Below are 23941 nucleotides of genomic sequence, written 5' to 3' on the forward strand. Positions count from 1 at the left end.
CCCAGGGATCGAACCCGGGGCTCCCGCATGGCAGGCAGATTCTTTACCATCTGAGCCACCAGAGAAGTTGAGAATCAATGGATACAGTAACAAATAATTAAATGAATAAGTGTATCATTTAGCAGAGTAATGAGCAGATGCTTCCAGGAGGCCAATATGGGAAACCCACTCTTGACATTGTTCTTTAAAAGCCCCACAGAACCACCGAGAAGAGGGACACCTGTCCCCATTTTTCACATAAATAAACTTAGGTTCTGAGCAAAGCATAGGTCCAGACTTTTGAGGAAGACTGGAATCCAGGTGAATCTCTACGGGCAGACAAGGCTCAGGGAGCTGGGCATCTTGGGGAGATGAGGCTGGACCCGGGGCTGCGGGAGCCCTTGGGGGAAGGCACCACGTCGGCAGCTCTACAGGATCCTGGCCCCTGTAGGGGAGTAGATCGAACGAGGGGGTGAAGCAGCAGGGAGGAGGCGGCAGGGGCCCCCAGGGTGGGGAGGAGCAGGCGGAGTCCGCGTCGCTTAGGAAGAGGCCCCAAGGAAGGAGCAGACCGGGGGCGAGGGCCTACATATGGGGTATGTATTAACGCCAGTCCTGCGCTTAATGGGCGAGGGGGCAGGACGACCCTTCCTCTGAACCTGAGGACGTTCTTCCGAACCCCCTCGCCCGTCGCCTCCTCCCCCTCCCCCCAGGCGCCGCCGCCGCCTCTCCCAGGGAGGAAGTGGTGAGGATGCGGGGGAGGGCCCCCCATTCTCACTTCCCCTGGGGCAGGGCGGGGCCTGCAGGGTTCCCTCCCCCTTAGCAGGAATCGAGGCCCCCCCACCCCCGCACACACACAGGGGTGGGGCCCAAAGGAGGCTGCCCGAGCTGGGACTGGGCCAGGGTTGCACGCCCGCCAACCCCCCACCCCACCCCGGTAACACAAGTTCTCTAGGCTTTGACGGTTCTCATCTTAAATGTGGGGGTAAGAAGCTCGACCTTGAAACAGTGAATTGCTGGGTGAGAGGTCCCCGCCCCGGACCTGACGAGCCCCTCGACCCTATTCATTCCCCACCCCCACCCCCGGCCCGGGGCGGGAAAACCCAGCCGGACAAGGACACGCCCAGCCTTAGAAGGGTCAGGGCCGGGCCGGAGGGAGCGACGTCGCAGTAAACACGGACTTGGAGGGAGGAGGGAGGCGCATTCCGCGGTGCAGGCAAAGACCTGATCCCGATGGGGCTTCTCGGCTTGCCTCGCGGCTGCGCTGCCCAAAACCTGTCTCACGTCGGTCCCCGCAGCCTGGCCCCGCCTCTGGCGGAGATCGGGGAGAGAAAGGTTGTGGCGGGGGGTGGGGGGGGGGTGGGGTTCGGCGCAGCAGGCGGCCGCGCAAGAGTTAACCCCTGCGGCGACCGGACTCTGGCGTGGGGGTGGGTGACGTCAGAACCAACGTCAAGGCTAGGAGGAGCGGCGAAGACGCGGATGCTCGGGCTGCGTGGCCCGCGCCCCCGCCGCTCGGGAGGCGGTGGGTGTGGTTGGTGGGGGGAGGCCTACCCGCGCAGTTTCCCCCATGCGGTGCAAAAAGACGGGGCTACTGAGGCACGAGAAGGGGCGTGGCCTACCTGGAATCGCCGCGGGTCTCTGGGCTCCAGGCCCCCGCCCGCCCCTGTCCCACCTGGTCACCCTCATCCAAGCCGGGACTCCCCACCTTTGTCCCGCCACCCGGGGTCGCCTGGCGGGCACAGACTGATACGTTAGTTTTGTTCTCCAGTACGCGGACAAACCTGCCTAAATACTCGCTGGGCGGCCCCGGGTGCTGCCGTACTTAGTCGCATTTCAACGTGGGCCTCAGTTTTCTCCACCCGACATTGGGGAGAGAGCTGATGTTTACTGCCAAGGCCCGCTCGGCCTTAGGGAGGGGGTTGGGAGGGGATTCCCACCCCGAGGGGCGGGGAAGGGAAACGAGAGCCTAGAGGTACGAGTTGGGGACACTAGCCAGGCAAGATTCGAATCCCCCACTGGCTACCGGCCCCGCCTCCTTACCTCCAGCCCTCTCTGGTCCCTCTCCCTCCGTTCTCTTTCTCCCTTCCACTTCTCCCCCGTCCTCCCCTCCTCCTTCCCATCGCCCCGCCACCCCCGGGCTGGCTCGGCCTCCCTGCGGGGCCGCTAATTAAATGCAGGGCTGGGGAAGTGAGGACCGCACACCTTAACCTCTTCCATGCCGGGCCCTGGAGCGCTGCTATTGCCCGGGAAGGAGGGAGAGTGTCAGCTGCCAAACTCCCCTCCGCCCAGAACTTCAGGCCCCAGGACAAGCCCATCTGATCAATGGGTTGTTGTTGTTTAGTCGCCAAGTCACGTCTGACTCTTTCGCGACCCCATGGACAGTAGCCCCCCAGGCTCCCCTGTCCATGGGATTTCCCCCGCAAGAATGCTAGAGTGAGTTGCCCTTTGCTTCTCTAGGGGATCTTTCCCACCCCGGGATGGAACCCGAGTCTCTTGCATTGGCAGACGGGTTCTTTACCACTGAGCCACCAGGTAAAACTGATGAATGGATCAATCAAGGCTTAGGGGCTGGACAAGGCAGACTCTTCATGGCCTCCTAACAGGAGGGCTGGAGCCGACAAATAGTTCGGAGGGGAAAAGGAATTATAGTGACTGTGAAATAAACAAAGGGAGAAAGGCAGAGATGGAGGAAGAGGGCAGGAGAGGGAGGGAGGCAAAGTCTGGTGGAGACAGAGACAAGAGAGAAAGGCCGTGGGAAGAGAGACCAGTTACAGAAGGCAGAAGACACAGCAAGGGACTCTTGATTGTTATAAAATCAAGCCAGTTTTCACTGGGGTCCATGGTTCTTGGCTGGGGATTGGAACCAGTCTTCAGTCTTGTTGGCATGATGAGAAGGGTGACATAAATCCGTACAAGGAAGATACTATCTGAAGTGACTGTCCGAGGGCAGCCTAATTGGAGCTAGTGAGGGCATGGCGGCCCTAGCAATGCTCAGTATGGGTGGTGATAAGGGATTCAGGAGACCACCTTGCGAGCTGGAGGCCTCAGCTCCCCTGGAGGCTCACGGGGCAAGATCCTTGATGCTGACTTCTGGCCACGGCCTGGCTCACCCACTGCTCAGTGACCTCTGACTTGTGGGCAGAGCTCAAGGACCCCGATGCCCACCTCAGTGGTGGTCACTGAGTGAGGTCACCCTCAGTGACCTCAGTGCTTTGTGGCCTGAACCACCCAGGGAGCTGTAGCTCTCACTCCCAAGTCCCCAGCCTGGCCCTGCAGCTCTGGGTCAGGTGGAGAGGACCCAGACACTGGCATTTCATGGCCTGGCTTCCTCTTCCCTCGGCGCACTGGCTACTGCCGTCGTTGGATAGACCGACACTCTGAGAGGGGCCTGCATTCTTGGGGTGAGAATATCTGAAAATGTAGGTAATATAATATCTGGCAAGCGCTGTGAAGAAATCTCACCAGGAGGAGGGGAGTGGGGAATGCAGAGGGTCCATGACATCTGCAAGGAGGCACCAGGAAAGGATGTTCCTAAACGCTGGGTTAGCAAGTGCAAAGGCCCTGAGGTAGAGATACAGAGTGTGTTGGAAGACAATCAAGGCTGGAGTAGAGTGAGGAAAGGGGAGATGGGGGAAGGTAAGAGCAGGGGCATCCATGTTGTCAGTAGCTGGGGTGGGCATAGGTGGAGTCCTTGCCAGCTCAGGTAGAGCCTGTGACTACCCTCCCTGCCTCCGTTTCCCCACCAGTGCCCATGTTCCAGAGGATGCAGGGGAGACACGGGGGGCATAGAGGCTGCCCAGGGTCACAGTGGTCCATCTCCTGCTCTCTGTGAGTGCCCCCTGGCCTCTTCACATGCCCTGTGGCTCCCTGCTCAGCCCATCTCCCTGTCACCCCCTAGCTCTCTGCCCACTGCTGCCATCCAGCCACCTAACCTTTGTCCATGATGTTCCCTCACTAGTGCCCACAAAACACTCTGCAGCCCCCCTATCTAGCCGAGCCTGAAGACTTTCCCTCGGCTGGCTCCCCAACCCCATTGGGCCCCTCACTCAGCCCCCTCACCCCATGTTTGGCTGCAAGCTCTGCAGGGGGGGGGTGGCTTAAGAGACAGAGAGGCTGACAGATGGGAGAAGGTGGGCATCGGGGTCCTTGAGCTCTGCCCACAACCTGGTTAAAAATAGCTGCCCCTCTGCCCCAGCCCCCTGTGAGGAGGTGGCAGTGATGATGGCTACAGTGATGGGGGATGTGCCTGGAGGAGCATCCGGCAGGGCCCGCGTTGCCATGGTGATGCTGACTCAGAGGCAGAGGCAGGTAGCGGCATCTGGTACCCGGCAGCCGCCTCTGCACGCAAGGCACCCTGCCCAGCCCCCACCCTGCAGCCTGCACTCCACTCATCTTCTGAGACCAGAGGGGGGCGGGTGAGGCCCTGTGGCAGCTGGTTAAGTTTCTTCACAACCCCCATCCAATCACCTGCTAGCAGGTGGGAGATCATGTTCTCACTGCAGTGAAGGGGTACCAGCTCTTCCTCCCTCCATCCACCTGTCATCCTGCCCGTCTGTCTGTCTGTCCACCCATCCACCCACCCACCTATCCATCTTTCCCTCTGTTCATTCATCCACCTAACGTTTATGGACCAGTTCCTGCATGGCCACACGGTTCTCAGCACAGGGCAGTTAACTCTTGCTCATGCAATCAGAGTATCAGAGAAGGGTTTGGGCTGAGAGGATGCTGGCGAAGACCCTTGGCCACTTGGGCCCAGGCGTCGAGATGCTGAGGCCCTCTTTTCTCCCTTCTGCTGTCAGTCTCTCCCCCTCTTCCTGTGTCTCTTTCAGTATCTCTCTCTCTGTCTCTCCATCTCAAAGTACAGCCCAGACGCTTCTCCACACCCCTCAGGCCTCACAGCTGTGCCCACCTCACTCTTCACTTATCCTGCTCTAGCCACATCAGCCTTTGTGCCTTTCCTCCAGTACATCAGCTCATTCCTACCTCAGGGCCTTTGCACATGCTGCTGTCTCTTCCTGGAAGACCCTTAGGGTCTTCACCAGGTATCTGTCTTGTTTAATTCTTGGTTTCCTGATTATCTCTCTAACCCCCCATCTTCAGAGTATATAGACCTAAGAGATGGCCTGTTGTTCCTTAGGTGTGAACACAGAGTAAACACTCAGCCGACAGTCCAGGAGCTGATGAAGGATAAACACAATGTATCCAGTCATATGGTGTATTATTCAGCCAAAGAGAAGAATGAAGCACCGATACACACCGCAACACGTATGAACCTTAAAAATCTTATGCTGAGTGAAAGAAGCCAGATGCGAAAGGCCCCATAGGATGTGATTCCGTTTGTGTGAAATGTCCAAAACAGGTCAGTTCGTAAACACGGCAAGCAGATTAGTGGTAGTCAGGGGCTGAGGAGGAGGGAGTGGGTGTGAGGCTTCTTTCTGGGGTGATGACAGTGTTCTGGAACTAGGTACAGGTGGTGGTTACACAACATCGCAAATGTACTAAATACCGCTGAAGTGCTCACTTTCTTTTGGTTGTTTTTAATCTGGCTGTGCCAGGTCTTAGATGTGGCATGCAGGATCTTTGGTTGAAGCAAGTGGGATCTAGTCCCTCCTGACCAGGGATGGAACCCTGGCCCCCTGCACTGCGAGCACAGTCTCAGTCACTGGACCACCGGGGAAGTCCCTGAATTGCTCACTTTAAAAAGGTTGATTTTATGTTACTGAATGTTACTTCAATTGTTTTTAAAGCACTTTAGGTAAAAACTGTCTCTGTGTTAGCTGCTTGGTTGTGTCTGACTCTTTGCAACCTCGTGGACTGTAGCCCGCCAGGCTCCTCTGTTCATGGGATGTCTCAGGCAAGAATACTGGAGTGGGTTGCCATTTCCTTCTCCAGGGGATCTTCCCAATTCCAGGGATGGAACCCGGGTCTCCTGCATTGCAGGCAGATTCTTTACCTTCTGAGTCATCAGGTGTGGACTTTAGGCAATAATGCTCAATTTGCTGTGTCTCCAAGACACCCAGCATGTGCCTTCCCCAGGGCCTTTGCACCTGCTATTCCCTCCAGCTGGAGGCTTCAGGGCATAGAGAAGCTGATCAGACCCCAGTGGGCCAAGCCACACTCCAACTCGAATCATTTCCCTCTCTTTCCTGGGGCTACAAGAAAGGTCAAGGGTCTTGGTGGTAAGGATGGAGTGTGCCCAGGAGACTCAGTGGTTAGGATGATGTCAAAGATATTTGGGTGTGTTGGAGGGGGACAGGCTGCTCCCTGGGGGAGGGAGAAGGACCAGTAACCTACGTGCGGTCCCACGGAAGCAACAGGATTGGACCCAGCTGGGGGCCCTGTCCTAGGAGCCTGTTTCCAGTAGCCTCCTGAACACAAACAGCAAGATCCATTTTCTAATTTTGAAGGAAAACTGCTGAGTAATGAAGATCTCCCTGATCCATGTTGCTGCGTCCTGGCCTCCCTCTCCAGGAATCGAGACTTCTAAGGGTTGTGGAAAAGGCTTCGCCCTTCCAGAGAGTTCTGGGGAACCTTGTGGAGTCTCTCCATGGCAACAGGGAGGAAGCAAGGCCACCTCACCACACTTGACAGGGATGTGGGCACTTGGGGACCTCCCACAGACCTGCTGGCCGGGGAGGCATAACCTGCTGGAGGGGTGTAGCGTGGAGGGACGGGCCTGGGGGTGCTTATAGGGATGGTTTTCCAAGGAACAGAGACGGGAACGAGGGAGGGGAGATGCATGCCTGTATTCCCCAAGTATTTTTAGGCACTGAACGCGGCCCTGAAATATTCCACGGCCACTCCCAAGAGTGAGCTGGGTGACTATTTTGGTGCCTGGTTCCAGCGGGGGCGGAATGGGGGTGAGTCATCCCTGGGTGGCTGGGCCCAGACCAGGAGGGGGGGTCTCAGGGCAGGACCCAGGGCCTGTAAGGTGACAGCTTAGGGACCTGGGGCCAGGCATCTGGTGTCGGCCTCCGGGGCACAGAGGACAGTGGCCTGGCCCCTCCCTGTGGCATGGCACCGCTGCTCAGGTCCCCCCGGCCAGTCAGTCACGCTGCCCCCACAGCTAATGGAGAGAAAGAGGGTCCTAGGTGAGGTTTCAGACACTCCCCAGGTGCCCAGTGAGGCGCTTCTCCTGTGTTTTCAAGCAGGAATGAGGGACTTCCCCAGAGGTCCAGCAGTTAAGACTCCGCGCTTCCACTGCAGGGGGCACGAGTTCAATTCCTAGTATAAAAAAAAATAATTTTTTTTTTTAAAGCAAATATGGAGCACGGCTGTGTGTCTGAGGCACAGGCACGTGGGGTTACACGTCCCAGGGTGTGTCCTGGGGTAGATGGCTCACCCTCTGTGCTTGCGCACGGGCACTGCCTGCGCCCCGCTCGGCTCTTGCTGGGATTGAGCCCCTGGGTCTGCTCATCCTCGCTTCCCTCCCCAAGCAGGGCCCAGAGTCTCAGGGCTTTTGTGTTGACTGTTACCTTTACCTGTTGTTCCCTGCTCTCTTCCCGAGGCCAGAGGCTTCTTTTTCTTTTCTTTTTTTAAGACTTTTTTGATGTGGACGACTTTTTAAAGTCTTTATTGAATTTGGATACTCTTGTTTCTGTTTTCTGTTTTGGTTTTGTGGCCCAGAGGCATGTGGAATCTTAGCTCCCTGACCAGGGATCAGACCTGCACCCTATGCATTGGAAGGCAGTCTTAACCACTAGACTTCCAGAAAAGTCCTGAGCAGAGGCTTCATGTCCTTCAGAAACCAGTTTGACCACGTGCCCCTTCTAGTCTTCAAAAAGCTCCCAGCCCAGCGTCTGAGTTTGCAGAACAGCCCTGCCTGGGCCCTCACGGCACCCCTGCCTCCGCCACCTGTGGCCTCTCCCTTGGGCTGACCCCACCCCCACCCCAGCACTGCTTCCTCTGGTTTCTTGGCTTCCACACTTGCCTCAGTCTGTTCTAGAACCTTCTGTGGCTTCCTATCTCACTCAGGGTCTGCACCTGCCCCATTTCCTGCCCTCTCACTTTGTTCCTGTCACCACCTGGCCCAGGACCTTTGCACAGGCTGTCTCTCTGTCAGGAACACTCTTTCGCCAGGGGTATGACTCCTCTGCCTCCCTCCAACCCTTTTCTCAAAATGTCACCCCTGGCCTGCCCTGACCGCCTCTCTTCCCCACCCTCATTTTCTTCTTGGCATTTATGCATTTGGCCTGTTCGTTGCCAGCTCACCCTCCTGGAAGGTAAGGGTCCCTGTGGTGGGGGACTCTGTTTAATTCACAGCTTAGTCTCCAGTGCCTAGGATGCGGTTGTGGCCCCAGTTCCTCCACCCCCAGCCAGGCCTCTGTTCCTCTTAGGGCGAATAGCTGCCCCCATTAAGACTGTCTGAGTGGACATCAGACCACCTCCCGAAACTCCCACAGACCAAGCAGCCTTGTCCACGGAGGGCTGTCAGAGGACACAGACAGCGATGGGTGGGTAGGGACACACAGGCCGGGACACGCAGACCCCAGGGCCCAGCTGGATGGCTGGGGAGGGCGCCTGCCATCAAGCCTGCCTGAAGTGGGAGGCAGCAGGCTGGGTGCAGGGCTTCCAGGGGAGGTGCTGGCAGAGCCGCAGGTGAGGCCCAGTAGAGGAGGAGTCAGTGCTGAGGGGTGTGCAGGCAGGACTGACACGGGAAGGCAAGAGTCGCCCTCCTGCCCACCACTCCCTGGGGGGCTGCTGCTTACGGCTGCCCACTGGATCCAGCTCCCTGAAATGGACTCAGGGAGCTGAGTCCTGAGCTCAGGTTGAAGCAACAGGGCAATCCAGGCAGGCCCCAGGCTGAGTCACACCTGGGTGTGTGGGCCTCCCTGGCCTGACAGCTGGAACAAACTCCAAAGGGAGACGGTTGGCCTGCGGGAAACACCTACACTTCACCACCCACACTTAAGGTAGCCCGCAGGCTTCAGGTCATGCAGCAGTCAGCTGATGGGGGCGCCAGCCCCCAGAGACAGACCATCAGGAGGGCAGAAAGGAGGCGGACTTGTGGGAACCAGCACGGTACTTTTGGTTTCTCTTCTTGTTCAGGGCGTTGAGGCTGGTTTCTTGAAACCAACCAGGAAGAAGAACTGGAAAACCGGGCTGTCCTGACACCCAACTCAGGAGGACGGAGCCTTCCGGCAGCCCCTTGGCATCTAAGCGGCCAGTGCCGGGGAGGCGGCTCACGTCACCAGCCGGCTCGCAGAGAACTGGGCCGTGAGCCGGAGCTGCCTGGATGGAAAGGTCAGGGGCGGCTGGCAGGAAGCCGCGATTACGCACGCCGCCGGGGATGCGCCCCTGTGTGGAGACCGGTCGCGTCGGAGACCCAAGACCTTGAGCGGCGAAGGGGCCCTTGGGAACGTCTGAACATGTTCTTGGTCCAGAGCTAAGGAAGAAAAACCAAACGGCGAACAGCAGGAAGGGGCGGGGCTTCTAAAGGGTTTCTCGTTCACAGCCCCCGGCTTCCATCAAAGCTTCACCAGAGACATCACGCCCCTGGCAAGTGGAAAACCCAGACTTCAGACCAAGGCCCCCAAAGGCCATTATGGGATTCTGTGTCCAGGGCTGTGGGAAGGGGAGTTGTGAACACAGGCCCTCCCTCCCCGCCATTCTTTTTGTGTCTTCCTACCAGCCTGGCCTGGCACCGCCGTCTCTGAGGGAGGTGGGTTCCCAGGGCCCAGGTGGAACTCAGACCCCACACCCCTGTCCCCAACCTATGCCAAAACAAGGACTCAGGCAGCAGTAGGTCCCTGGAGGGGGTGCAAATGGAGAGAAGCAATGATGAGGAAGTGGCAGGGAACAGCACTCTCCAGATAGGATCAGACTGAGAAATCTTAGAGCATCTTTGCAATAGCTAGGCCAGTACTTTGCAGACCTAAGTGGAGTTCTACAGGCACCACCATCTTTTCTTCCAATCACCCTTCAGAACCGGTCTCAATACGGTATCGGTGACAAGTAGACCTCAGGCCAGGCAGACCTCACATCCATAGGAACCAGCCTCTTAACATCAGGCTGTCCAGGAATATCGGTCAAAGGACCACATCGCCGGAAGTGTTCTGCACAAGTGCTGGCTCAGCGTCTCAGACAAATCGCTAAGTCATGGACAGGCAAGAGCCCCGACTCTAAGAGGAGGTAAAAGGTTCGCGAAAAGCCTTCCTCTTGTGTTCCTGGAGGCAGCTCCCTGTCACAGCTTCTCAGGGAGCTCTGCTGTGAACAGTACTTACACAACAGGAACGGAGGCTGAGGACAGGCAGTGTGGGTGTCCCACTGGCTCCCGCCTAGGACTTCCCTCCCCCACCTCCCCACGAAGAGGGGAAGGGGGTCCCCTACTGCCCAGACCCCCATCTTGCCTTCCACCTTTGGTAGGAGGCTGCTGAGGGTCATGGGAACCAGTGTCGCATTGAAATACTTCCCCATGGTGAGAGGCCACAGGGTGCAAAAGGAAACTTCTTGCGTGGGGCTGTGATTTCCTGGGGACACTACAACTAGATGCGCCCAGTGGTTTAAAGGAATCACGGATTTCGCAGTTTGTAGTTGTATTTGTTTTTATTTTTCTAAGACAAAGAGGGAGAGAAGAAGGGACGGAACAGGGCATCATCCCCCAGAACAGCTTCTGAGGCACACGTTTGCCTGGATTCATTTCGAAAAGGCAGTTTCAGGGTCCGTGTTTCAGGAGACCCTCCAGGCTGTCAATCTCAGTGCAAACAGCTGAAAATAAAAACCTCCTGTCTGTTCACCATACAGAATGCAAAACAAACCTGTTTGGAAAATGCCTGCCCTTAAAACAAGAGTGAGGGCTTTACAGATGCATTAAACACAGAATCTTCCAGGAACCCAGTTGGCTGCGGCTTCACAAAACCAGAAGCACAGAATAACATTTCCAACCACAGAACTGCTGGCTAACAAAAAAAGAGGAGGACCACGAGACAACAGGCAGGGGGTCCTCCCCGACCCCTGCCTCTTCTTTTTGTTCTGAACAGTCATAAACTGGAGAGCAGGAAAGCAGCCTCTGGGTGGGAGCAGATGCTCCATGTGGCAGCTCCGTCTCGGGAATGGAGGGAGGGGCGGCTCACTGCTTGCCCGCCTGTCGGCCTGGCTTCTTTTCTGGTTGACCTCTGCCAGTCCCGGGGATCCCACCTCGGCCCCGGCCACCGAACACACCTGTGAGACAGAGGAGGGGGGCCTCAGTAGAGCTGGGCTGGGAGGGTCACTGTAGGCAGGGACCAGGAACTGGAACTCTTAGACTATAGCCAAGTCGTTGAACCCCTCTGAGCCTCAGCTTTCACCTCTGTGAAGTGGGGGCAGTGACCATACCTTCTAAGAGCAGGCTGAAAACCTGAGGTGGAGCGTCTGACCAGGACTGGGCAGGGGTATTGCTCCACAACGTTCTCAGTGTGACAAGGGATATCAGACCAGGCGCTCCAAGGGTGCGAAGGATGCCAAGGAGGACAGAGGTTGGCACCAAGTCACACTGGGGCTTGCGGGGGCGGGGGGGGGATGCTTCCTGGAAGAGAGGGCTGAGGGCCAAGGTGAGGGGGTGGGTGGTCATCAGCAGGACAAAGTCAGAGGGTTTCCAGGAGGAGGAGGAGGGAGTACAAGCTAGAATGAGGCCTGGACTCAGCCCAGGGGTGGAGCAACGATGCTCAGCTGTGGCTGGGGCTGCACCAGGGACCCCAGCCTGCCTTGCTGGCCCCAGAGAAACAATGGGGTGGGGTGGGGTTTCTGTGTGTCCAGCCCAGAGATGGGGCGGGGGAGCCTCCTGAGCTCTGACCTCTGCAGCCACAGGCGGGGCTGTTTCCGAAAGACATTTTACATGGAGCACACAGCACTGCTGCTGGGGAAGGTGAATAGCCCAAGGGTGGGTGCAGACCCTGCCCAGGAAGTCACAGAAGCAGCAGCCTGGCCTTCCAGGGTCCCCTTCCTCCACACACATGCAGGGGACAGAGCCAGTGCTGACAGGGTCTGCCTGGCCTCATCTCTAACGGAGCAAGACCCAGCTTGGCCAAGGGGAGCCTGGTCATGCAGGGGCCCCTGTGCAAGCAAGCTGCTCTCCCTGTCCTCCCTGCTCCTTCAGGCAGTTTACTCGACAGTGATGGCACCCTGGGTGGAGAGCCTAGCCCTGGGGGCAGGTCCTGGGGCCCCTGGGGCCCTGCTCACCCCCATCCTAGGTTCTTCTCCACCTGCGGTGCCCTCTTCTCTCTGGCTCCTTTCTGTCACTCAAGCCTCAGCTCAGGGAGGGCTCCTATGTCCTTCCTGGCTCTGCATATAAGCCCCCAAGGTGGGTTCCTGGGACCTAGCATACAAGCCCCTCCAGGTGGGCAAGACAAAGCCAGGTCCCTCCAAGGACGGAAGTCGGGTGGGGAGGCAGGGAAGGGTAGGGCCCACCGCTGGCCTCTGGGCTCCGGCTCTAGCTGACTGCACGTTTAGTTTTATGCTAGATTTATCATTTCAGGGTGGCGTGGGGTGATCTACCCAAAAGGCGTGACCTCGGTTTTGTCTAAAGGAGTCACAGCAGGGAAGGGTCCCAGGCTGGGCACCATGGAGATCTCTGCAGCGGGGAATCTGAGCCTTGTGGAGGTGCCCAGAGCACCTGCCAGGAAACACAGGTGGGGCTCAAGTCCCAGGTCTGTGTGGGTACCAGGTTAGTCTGCCGGGCGGCACCTGGAGCTGAGGGAGCACCAAGAGCCACTGGGGGGAGGAGGGCCCATGTTGCGGGGATGGGCGCAGCTAGCACTGACCACCAGGACTTAGCTGGGCTCCTGGGGTGGGGGACACGGGGCATTCAGGTGGCAACCAGCAGCATCAGCTGTTCCACAGAAGAGCCCTGTGAGTCACGGCCCCCCAGTGCTATGGAGGAGGGGCACAGAGCCAGGCCCTCGGCAACATGACGACACCAGTGGAGAATGTCAACACTGGGCCAGGCCAGATGCCGTGTGCGGCAGTCACCCTCCAGTGGGGAGGCCCCAGCTGCCTGCCAGGGGAGAAGGGGGAGAGAAGGGCCTACCTCGCCCGGCGCCCCCCATCCCTCGGCCCTTCTGCTGCTTCTGCTGCTGCAGGCCACCGCGGCCACGGCCCTTGGCCACCACCTCCTCCTTGACCATGTCGATGATCTCGTCGGGGATGCGCAGGTACTTAATGGTGCTGCCGCGAATGTAGCACTCAGGCATCCGCCAGAATTTGTCCCCGTCCTGCAAGAGGGGGTACATGTCAGAGCCGTGGGGAGGGACGTGTAGTCAGCCGGGGCAGCATCAATCAGCTCAGGCTTCCTGCACCTGGCGTCGCCCCCGCAGGGTATGAGGTTCTTCCTTCTGCACAGGACATGGGAGGGGCCGCCCTCCAGCAGGCTCTCTCCAGACCCTTGGCAGCCCTTCATGCACGAGGGCGGGCGGGCAGGGCAGGGCCTCGTGAGCAGCCTGTGTCCTCAGCCTGTCCTCTGGTGGGGGATGCCGTCCAAAGCCTGGAGAGGGGCGAGGCTGCCTCACGGGCCAGGTGCTGCCACAGCCCAGCTCCTCCCCTTTCTGCTCCCAGTGTTCCCAAACTCTCCTGGAGTCCGCTCCATGCACCGTGACTCATTCATTCACACAAGTGTCTCGTGGCAGGGTCTGAGCTGGGCATGGGACACAGGTGAGCAGGACACAGACCCTGTGTGGTGGGTGAAGAGGGCCAGGAGGGGGTGGGGAGGCAGGTTTGCGGCCAGCTGGGGCAGCACCCCAGTGATGCCAGTTTACAGGGGAGCTAATGGAAGCTAGAGAGACAAGGGGGCTTGTACAGCTGTAGACTCTTGAGCAATGCTGACCTTGAAGTTTTCAGGATGCTGTCTCCCCCTGACCCTCAAACACCCTGTGACCAGCACAAGGCCTCGCCCCACCCTCCTGCTGCCCTTGGGCAGGAGCCCGGGACCTCGTCCATCACATTGCTTATCCTGCCCCACCCCTGCTGCCCCAAGCCAACCCCTCCCCCACAACCCTAGAAATCAGACCAAGACATCTCCCTGCTTAGATCCCAATCAGGGCCCCATTGGCCGAGGACGAGGTCCAACTCTCTCAGTGTGGCTCCAGAGGGCCTGAGATCCCGCCCCACTCTGGCTGCCCTCTCTCAGCATTCGATGTGCCTTCCAGATGGAACATTCTGGAACACACACAATGGGCTTCTGGCCTCCTGCATTTTGCATACGCTGTTCCCGCCTTTTCGTGTCTGGCTAACTGCAGCCCTCAACAGGCCTCGCTTGCAGCCTCCTTGAAGCCCTCAGTCCTCCTGCATGACATCAGTGGTGCCTGGGCCACTCAGCCCAGCCCAGTGCAGGCGCTCGGCGGGGACAAGCGGAATGTCTGAGGGCCAGCTCTTCCCAGGAACATACATAAGAGCCCCCAACCCATACAGGAGCCCCAAGAGGCCTCAGAGCATTCCTTTCCCAGAGAGGGTAGGCAAGCAGCCAAGTCCGTGGGGATGCAGAGTACAGCCAGGCAAAACGATGATTCTGTGGAAGCTCAGGGCTGGGACCGGGGCAGCCATTCAGCGTGAGGCTTTTCCCCAGCCAAGGGCAGGCCCAGCCCAGCGCACTCCCTGGGGGAACCAGGCTTATGTGCTTTCCACGGGGGCAGCTCGTGCCTCCAGACGCTTGTTCTCCTGCACACTCTCAGCCCCTGGGGTCTCTGCATCGGCTGCTCGAGGGGAGAAGGGGCTGCTGTCACCTGTTTACAGGTGAGGAGGCCTGATGGCTGCATAGATTGGTTCCTCACACCCAGTTTCTCCTCCCAACCGCTGGGTCCCAAGGGGAACCTTCCAGGGGGAGCCATGTGTCCAGGCTTGGCCATGGAGGTGGGACTGACCTTGCCCCAAGACCCAGTGATTGGCTCAACATCCTCAAAGTGGACAGAAACCTACTGGCCATGTGCAGAAGGACATGTGCCCAGCTGTGCACCATGGCACCATGTGCCACAGCCACAATGGAAATCCCCAGCCACCTGCTGCCTGGAGTTTGGTCCCAAGAAATAAGTTACAGAGCTGAGCAGCTGAGGGGGAGGGGGGGTGGTCCCCCCGCCCCCGTCTGCCTTCAAGGACGAGAGAGGCTGCCTCGTGCTCTGCTGAATGCTGGCAGGGCAAGCCCTGGGGGTACCCTGTCCTTGGCTCAAGACAGCCTGGGCCTCCCAGCAGCTTCTTCCCCATAACATGGGGGGCTGCCTTGGGCAGGTGATGGAGACAGGAATCAAGGGGAAAGGAAAGTACTAACTAGCGGAACCCAGTGCAGGGAAGGGGAGGGAGTCTGCCCTGGAGGCCACCCCCTTCCTGTAGAGAACGGGTTTACAGCCAGGGGCATCCCTAGGCCCAAGTCCTTCCTGGTCAGGAGTGGCGTTGGGATTGGGGGGTGGAGGAGCAGCTCAGTAACTGCTGGGCAGCATCCACAGGTGCAAAGTCCAGGGCACCAGAGACTTGGAGCCTTGTCCCTCTGCCCAGCTCCACACCCAGCCCAGTTCCTCGGGCCCCGCCCCTCCACAGAGCCCTGCCCCTGGCAGGATAGACTGCAGTAGAGGCTGAGGTGTGGGCCGTCCGGTCCAGGCAGAGGGCTTGTACCGGACTTGGAAGTGAGAAGGCCGAGGCTCTGGAAGGTCACCCCAGGTCCCAGTGCATGACCCTGGCCACACAGCCTCCACTCAAGATGCCCACCAGACCAGCACCACCTGAAGGTCCCCAGAAAGGGGCACAGGCTGAGGGCACAGGGCGCTCACCCTGGACGTGCAGATCACCTCGCGCAGGTTGATGTTCATCCAGTTGTCGCAGCTCACCAGGTGCCCGTTGTATGTCTCCCCGTTTTTGAGCTCCACCAACTGGAGAGAAACAGGCCCCACATCAGGCACAGGCCCCAAGGAAGGTACAAACCTACCCCGAGGAGCAGGTCGCCACCATCGGGCCTTGCTCAGACACGGCCTTGGCTCCTCTTGGGACCCAGTGGGCACAGCGCCCGGTACCCAGGCCCCCAGGGGCCCATCTTGCAGGAGATGTGCTCTGCTTTCTCAGTACACTTTGCTGGGCATTGTACACTTTCTATGATGAAATCGTTTTCCTGTGTGTGGAAGAAATGAACAACACCCACACATCTTTAAAAGAATGAGTAGTAACAGGGTGGCCAGGTGCCCAGTGATGCCACGTGTGTGATCTATGGTGGTCTGGAGATAGTCTTTCATTGCAGGAATTACTTGCCTGTCTTGATGTGTTTGGGGAAAAGCACCTCATTCAGAAGACATGCTTTTGCTAGAAAAGCCTGTCTTAAAAAAATACCAACTCAGAGAACAAACTTATGGTTACCAGAGGGGATGGGGGCAAGGAGGGATAGTTAGGGAGTATGGAACTGACATGTACACACAATTATATTTAACATGGATAACCAGGAACCTGCAGTATAGCACAGGGAGCTCAGCTGGGTGCTGTGTGATGGGTGTTCCCCCTTCCAGGATGGGAAGGGGGTGGGGTGGGACGAGGTCCAAGAGGGAGGGGGTATATGTACACATATAGTTCATTCACTTCATTGTACAGCAGAGACTAACAGAGCACTGTAAACCAATTATACTCCAAAGACAAACAAATAAAAAACTGAGCAAGGATCTACTCTATAGTACAGGGAATTCTTTGCTCAATATTATGTAACAACCTAAATGGGAAAATAATTTTAAAAATAACAGATACCTGTGTATACATAACTGAATCACTTGGCTGTACACCTGAAACTAACAAAATGTGGATCAACCATATTTCAATATAAAATAAAAATTTTAAAAAATAATCAACTCTTGGGGCTGGAGAGGCACTGGGCTGCCCAGACACCACCTCTGCACCGTTCTGCAGGCCGGGCCTGAGCGCTGGCATGATGCCGGGTGCTGGCATGATGAGCAACAGCGGCAGCCCAGCCCATGCCTGTGACTTCCTGCTCAAGTTCCTGCTGGTGGGTGACCAGTGACGTGCATGAGGGTGAGACCCTGGTAGGCCTGTGGGACAGCTCAGCTGAGTCCCTGGATGGCCACCGGCAGTCATCACGCGCTCTCCCCTGCCTTCCATGGTGCTGTAGACATTTTTCAGCTACTCTGCCTGTTTCCCTTGGCAACCACTTTAAGGTTTAAACATGATTTAGAAAGTCATCACTTTCAAGTTTGAAAAAATTAAAAAAAAGAATCAACTCAGCTATCTGCCCAAGAGAAATGAAGGCATGTATCCACGGAAAAATGAGTACACAAATGTTTCCGGCAGCTCAAATTTTCAGTAGCCAAAAAGCAGAAACAACCCAAACGTCCGTCATCAGAGAACAAAGGGATGTGTGTTAGCAGCTCAGTCGTGTCCAACTCTGTGATCCCATCAACTGTAGCCTGCCAGGCTCCTCTGTCCACAGAAGTCTCCAGGCAAGAATACTGGAGTGGGTTGCCATTCACTTCTCCAGAGGATCTTCCCAACCCAGGGATCAAACTCTGGTCTCCTTCACTGCAGGCAGATTCTGTACCATCTGAACTATCAGGGAAGCCACCGGGACAAATGGATGAAGTGCGATATATCTACACGATGGAGTAGCACCTGGCCATAGGGATGGAGCTCCGACACACGCTATAATGTGACAAACCCCGAGAACAGCATGCTGAGTGAGAGGAGCCAGACATGATCTACACAATGGAGTTGCACCTGGCCATAGGGATGGAGCTCTGACACACGCTATAATGTGACAAACCCCAAGAACAGCATGCTGAGTGAGAGGAGCCAGACATGATCTACACAATGGAGTTGCACCTGGCCATAGGGATGGAGCTCCGACACACGCTATAATGTGACAAACCCCAAGAACAGCATGCTGAGTGAGAGGAGCCAGACATGATCTACACAATGGAGTAGCACCTGGCCATAGGGATGGAGCTCCGACACACCTTATAATGTGGACAAACCCCAAGAACAGCATGCTGAGTGAGAGGAGCCAGACATGATCTACACAATGGAATAGCACCTGGCCATAAGGGATGGAGCTCCGACACACGCTATAATGTGGACAAACCCCGAGAACAGCATGCTGAGTGAGAGGAGCCAGACATGAAAGGCCACGTGTTGTGTGAGCCCATTTATGGGAAATGTCCAGAACAGGCAAATCCACAGAGACAGAAAGCAGAGGAGTGGTTGCCAGGTGCTGGGGGAGGGGGCTGTGGGGGTGGTTGCTAGTGGGGCCTGGGCCACCTTTTGGGGTGACAGGATTACTCCGCAATGACACAGAGGTGGGGGTTGCCCAACCCTGTGAGCGTGCTGAGCGTCCCTAAACTGTCCCCCCTGAGAAGGCTGAACCGTATGGTTGTATGAATAATATCTGAATTAAAAAAAGGAAAGACAACAGAATATATTGACAGATATCACACTCTATCACAAAGGAACAAAAGCAGATTAGGGAATGTGTATTGCATGAACCCACCCACATTTTAAAAATTCAGTCATGCTTATACACACATGTTAAAAGTCAAAACGTGTAAAAACCAAAGAATAAATTGTTGGAAAGATTAATGAAGAGGGGCTTCCCCTTCCTCTGAATCTCCAGTATTTGACACTTTTAATAAGTATGTATGACTTGGAACAGGAGCAGAAATGACACAGGCCCTGACGTGTGGGAGGGAGGAGAGGACAAGCTGCTGCTTCGTGGACAGGCAGGAGGCGGGCTTGTCTGGAGGCACCTCGCCCTCTGCCCAGTGTCCCTGTTCCTGTGCTGAGGCTGGGACCTGCTGAAAGGCACCACTCCAGAGTGGCACATACTCACCATTGGGTGATTCTGAGCCGTTTTCAGCAGCGACAAGGGAAGCTGAAAGGCAAACAAAAGCGCATGACCTGTCTGGCTCATCAGCACCGTGGCCCCGGCCTCTAGGCAGGGCTGGCATATCCCTCAACAGAAACACAGCCTCTGAACTCTGCCCAACCCCAGGCCACATACCCACCTCCCAGGTTAGCACTCAGGTCTAGAAAATCTCATTTCAGCAATTCTGCAGCTGGGGAGATCTCAGCCAGGAGGACGTTAGATCTTTGTCCTCCCAGCCTTTTGACCCTCCCCTGAAGTCCTTCAATAAAACGGTTTGATCTTTCCCCTGACAATCTCAGCAGCAGCTGCCCTCCGGTGTTGGGGCTGATCATTCTGGGTATTTCTCTGTAGCTCATGCCTGACAGGACCAGGCATAGCCCTCTAGGTTTATCAACAGCATCATGGCACATGGGTCCTGCTGCTGCTTGTGTTTCGCTCTGCTGCTGCTTCAGAGATACATCCAGGTTAACACATGCAGCTCTAGCTAAGCCTTTCATTTTCAGTATGGTAGATGGTTATCATCACACACACTTTTCAGGTGAGGATGATGAGCTTAGAGACTGAGGAACTTGCCCAGCGCCAGAGACCTAGAGATGGAGTGTGGCTCGACCCTATCTGTCAGAAGCCAGCTCATCCTGGGCCTACACCTTGGGGGGCAGCCCTGACTGTCCCCTGGCAGAGTGATCCATCAGGCTCAACTGGCCTCATGATCTAAGGAGGTGACATCTGAGCTGGGCATGTGAGCGGAATTTACCAGGTGAGAGGAAGAAACATTTCAGAAAAAGTCTGTGGTTACTGGAAGGGACAGCAGATAAACAATGGGATTTAAAAACTCACCCAGATAAGGTAAACTTTCAAGATAGTTCTGTTTCCTTTATTACTGAATTTTTCATTAAAAAAAAAAAACCACCATATAGTGTTAACTGGGGGTGGGGGGGGGCGCGGTGGGCGGCGGAAATTAGTTTTCATTTTTGGAACACAAATCTTGAGCCTTACCCTGGGGCCTGTCTCTGGGCCTCCAGAAGGGTGACTCAAGGGGCAGTGCTTGGGTTCAGGGTCCAGTGGCAGCCTATCCAGCATAGGTAGGTGAAAGTTCTAGAGCAAGGGCCCCACCAGACAGGAAATTACCTCAGGGAAAACCTTATCATGCCCCAGTAACTGGGGAGCTCTAAGTTGGCCTGACCCCTAGGAGCTCTTTGCTGGGGAGTCCCAGCCTACCCTCAGGCTCTATCGAATAGGGGGTAGCTGTTTCTCCAGGTGGTGGGGGCTGTGAGCCTCTCTGTCAGGAGGCCACAAATGGCCCTCAATCTCCAGAGGAAGGCTCCCTGTGGAAGGGCTTGGAGGGAGGGGAATTCCACATCCCACGGGCCTTCCCTACAAGCCACCCGGGGGGGAGGTCCAGTGGCAGCAGGAAGCTAGGCCCAGGCCCACTTCCTGCACAGGCTTCCTGGAAGGGCAAGATAAGGAGGAAGAAGGGGCTACGTGGAAAGGAGGTGGTTGTTCCCAGAAGGACACGTGGGTGGCCAACCTGCCCTCTACTCTGGAATGAATCTGTGCAAGGCTGCCCGAGTGCGGTGAGCCGGAGGCTCAGACACGCATGCAGCAGCCACACACCCAGGTGGTATTTACAGCGGCGAAGCCTCGCACTCTTCCTGGGCAAGCCTGTTCTCTTGTGTCCACAATGGGAATCTGGACGGGGGCACACCTAGGTCCTCCTCCCAGATCACCAGGTTAGCCCTGGAAGGCGAGAATGAAGATGGACTCTGAGAGGTGGAGGGTCGGAGCAGTCCAACCAAGGAGCCTCTACATGAGACACCAGCGGCTAGAGCAGGAGGAACCTACCCAGGGCCACAGAGCAAGGTCCTGGTAAAGCTGAGGAGAGTAGGCTGATGCCTGTCAGCAGGGAACCCACAGATGTCCTTTTATGGCACACAGAGCCTCTAGGCTGGTCCCTCTCAGGCTGCCACCCTGTCCCAGCTACCAGCAGCACAGACCTGCAGGACCCACAGCCTCCACAGCTGTTGCTGGCAGTATGCCCTCAGATGGCTGCGACACAGATGGGACCAGCACCTGCTCACAACCCTCCCTGTGCACCCCTCCCTAGGCAGCCCACAGAGCCAGACCCGATCCAGCTCCAGCAAACTGGCCCCCTCTGCGCCTCACACACCACGCCTGGTGCTGCTGGTAGCCCTTGTTCTGAGGCTCCCTCTGCCTGGGGTGCCCTGCCCCCAGCTGGCGACTGTCCCCTCAGCCAGGTCCTCATTATAACCCTGTCGAGGGAAGAAAGGAGGTTTCCACCTGGGTCACCCTCTGCTGCTTCTATTACAGGACACAGCCAGTCTCTAATTAACTTGTTTATTTATTATGTCTCCCTGGCTAGACTGGAAACGCCAAACCTCCTGCTAGACTGGAAAATTTGGAGGGTGTGGACTTTGTCCAGCACTGAACACCCGGTCAGGCACACGAGAAGGTCTCAGTAAATATTTGCTGAACAAATACAGCACACACCACCCCCCGGAGGCACGTGGGGTGGGGGGATTCCTGCTCCACCCCGCAAAGAAAGGAGAGGCTTGGGTAGGGAGAGGTGGAGCTGGGACAGCCCAGGGCCTGGAGCCACGGTCACATCTCACCATCTTCTACAACCCCAAACTGTGCTGAAGACAGGGGTGAGAGGAAGGGGAGGATTCTGATGAACCTGAAAGCCAAGGGGAAGGGACAGTAGCACAGGTGGGGGATGGAAGATGCTTGAAGGTGCCAGCGAGATAGGAGAGGGCTGAACACTCAGTCCTGGGGGAGATAGGGTCCTCTGAAGTCAGGGGAAAAAGGCTGAGGAAAGAAAGGCCTTTCTTTGGCCTTTCTCAGAATGCCTGGGGCCTGGTCCTCAGGCCTAGATCTAACAGTATCCTGAGGCTCCCAATTCAGGAAGTTGTTGCAGACCACCCACTCCTTCACCCAGACCTCTGCTTCCGGCCCTTCGGGGACCACAGGGAAAAAGCCTTGTTGATGGCCTCAACACTCCGCAGAAGGCAGGAAAAGGCTGAACGAGTCTGTCCTTCACGCAGGCACTACTCTAGGCTCTGGGACTCCCATGAGAAAAAAATCGAAAATCCTGTCTCCATAGAGCTTAACACATGGATTTTTCCAGTTTTGCTCATTCCCTGAGACCAACTCTACCCTTGAGCAGAGAGGAACCGGTTCCCTTCTCTCTAGCCTTACACTGACCAGGAGAAATGTAATGAGCCCTCATGGGTTGGCTCAGAGAAATGTGCAGGGACCACCTCAGAGCAACCTGGGTGCTGACAGGCCAGGTACTCTCTCAGGAAGCCTTCAGCTCTCAATTCCATTGTGGGGCCACAGTTTCCCTGTCATACACTGGAGGGGGCGGGGGTACACGCACTCTCTGGTTTAGATCTATAACTTGTCCACAACTTGTGAATAGCATGCCTTTGGAGAGGTTTCCTGACAGGGTCTCAGTTTTTCCTTCTGTGAACTGGGAGGAGTTAGCCCATTCTGGCTCAATCTGGCTCAAAATGACCCCTCTCCCTCTGAACCGCATGCTGTGTGACCCTGGGAAAAGCAAACCCATCTCTGGGTGTTTTTCAGCCTGAAAAGGAGAGGCACAGGAGATTGTGAGGCTAGCATCCTAAGGGCCTTGTTGTTCAGTAGCTAAGTCGGTCCGACTCTTGCGATCCCATGGACTGTATCCCGCCAGACGCACCTGCTCACGGTATTTCTCTGGCAAGATACTGCCATTTCCTTCTCCAGGGGATCTTCCTGACCCCGGGATGGAACTCGCGTCTCCTACACTGATAGGCGGGTTCTTTACCACGGAGCCACGAGGGAAGCCCTCTAAGGACCTTACAAGCTCTGAAATTCCCCAAGTTGGCTTAATCTGAGAACGCACAACGGGTCTCTACTTCCTGGCGGTCTAGCTTTACATTCTACGAGGTCAGACTGGGTCTGATCACTCGGAGTCACTTCCCTAACTAAGAAGTCATTCTGTTTCATTCACTGGGGTTCTGGGAGGCCGTGGCGGGGGGGGGGGGGGGGGTTCCCCTTCCTCTCCGGCCTCATTTTTCCCATCCAAAAAATGAGAAGACTGCGGCTAGATTGCTATACTATGATTACACGTTCGTCCAATCCTCTGTTCCCCTGAGACCGACGTGCCAGGTGTCTTGAGAGAAACCCCTGCATTCTCCGGTCTGTTTCCCCTGCTCCGACCGGGTGGCAGGACTCGAGGCCCGGATGACACACTCGCTCTGCATCGCCCCTGCCCCAGCACCCGCCCCGAAGGCCTTTGGCGGCCGGATCCCCCGTCGCCTCACCATGGTGTCGGTAGGGACCGGCCTCCCCGGCCACTTCCGCCACCGCCGCCGCCGCTCACGTTCCCGCCGGTAGCCGCCGCTGCGCGCCACTAGGCTGAAATAGAGTGGCAGCGACGCGAGCCAGTCAGAGCGGGGCTCGTGGGAAGGCTAACCAATCCACTCAGAGTAAGGCGGGGCCTACTAAGCCCGAGGGGCGGGCCGGGCCGTGTTCTCACCAGTGAAATAAGTACCAGAGTCGTAAAGTGCCGCCGTGAGTGCTGCAAAAGGGGGCGGAACAAAATGTGCCTGAGCAGGAGGCCTTGTGGGTAAAGGCGCTTGCGCAGGTCAAACGCTCGAGGATCTCATCGGCTCCACGCTGTGGGCAAAGTCGGTTATTACTTCCAATTTCCTTGAGAAATGGAGGCTCTTCGGTTATTATCGGTTATTATTGGAATGTGCTTAATGTCTGCCTTCCCGCCCCTTTTCTGATTCTCATTACTGTTGTTCAGTCGCTCAGTGAGTCGGACGCTTTGCGACCCACATGGACTGCAGCACACCAGGCGTCCCTGCCCTTCACTGTCTCCTGGAGTTTGGTCAAACTCATGTACATCGAGTCGGTGATGCCATTCAACGATCTCATCCTCTGTCGTCCCCTTTTCCTGACTTCAGTCTTTCCCAGCATCAGGGTCTTTTCCAGAGAGTCGGCCTCGCATCAGGTGGCCATAGTATTGAAGCTGAAGCTTCAGTATCAGTCCTTCAAACGAATACTCAGGGTTGAGGATCGACTGCTTTGATCTCTTTGCTGTTCTGCTGCTAAGTCAACTTCAGTCGTGTCCGACTCTGTGCGACCCCATAG

General features: G+C 56.7%; 1 protein-coding gene and 1 long non-coding RNA gene across 5 annotated transcripts; one reads left to right on the forward strand and one right to left on the reverse strand.

The window, feature by feature from the left end:
* The first annotated feature begins 18 nt into the window (after positions 1–18).
* LOC113896156 lies at positions 19–10716 on the forward strand. Of its 4 annotated transcripts, none has more exons than XR_003512005.1 (3): positions 19–572; positions 5114–5335; positions 9025–10716. It is a non-coding gene; the product is annotated as an uncharacterized LOC113896156 (long non-coding RNA). The 4 variants fall into 4 exon arrangements; XR_003512007.1 differs by lacking the exon at positions 19–572 and adding an exon at positions 594–961; XR_003512006.1 differs by lacking the exon at positions 19–572 and adding an exon at positions 1051–1311.
* LSM4 (LSM4 homolog, U6 small nuclear RNA and mRNA degradation associated) lies at positions 10503–23213 on the reverse strand. Its single transcript, XM_027548273.1, has 5 exons — positions 23107–23213; positions 18746–18787; positions 15702–15800; positions 12980–13163; positions 10503–11136 (listed from the first exon to the last, which is right to left on the reverse strand). Exons 1-5 carry the CDS (start codon positions 23107–23109, stop codon positions 11045–11047), a joined length of 420 nt encoding a protein of 139 aa, XP_027404074.1. The 5' UTR covers positions 23110–23213; the 3' UTR covers positions 10503–11044.
* Positions 23214–23941: the final 728 nt, after the last annotated feature.

Source organism: Bos indicus x Bos taurus, chromosome 7 (genome assembly GCF_003369695.1).
Source record: "Bos indicus x Bos taurus breed Angus x Brahman F1 hybrid chromosome 7, Bos_hybrid_MaternalHap_v2.0, whole genome shotgun sequence".
Taxonomy (NCBI): domain Eukaryota; kingdom Metazoa; phylum Chordata; class Mammalia; order Artiodactyla; family Bovidae; genus Bos; species Bos indicus x Bos taurus.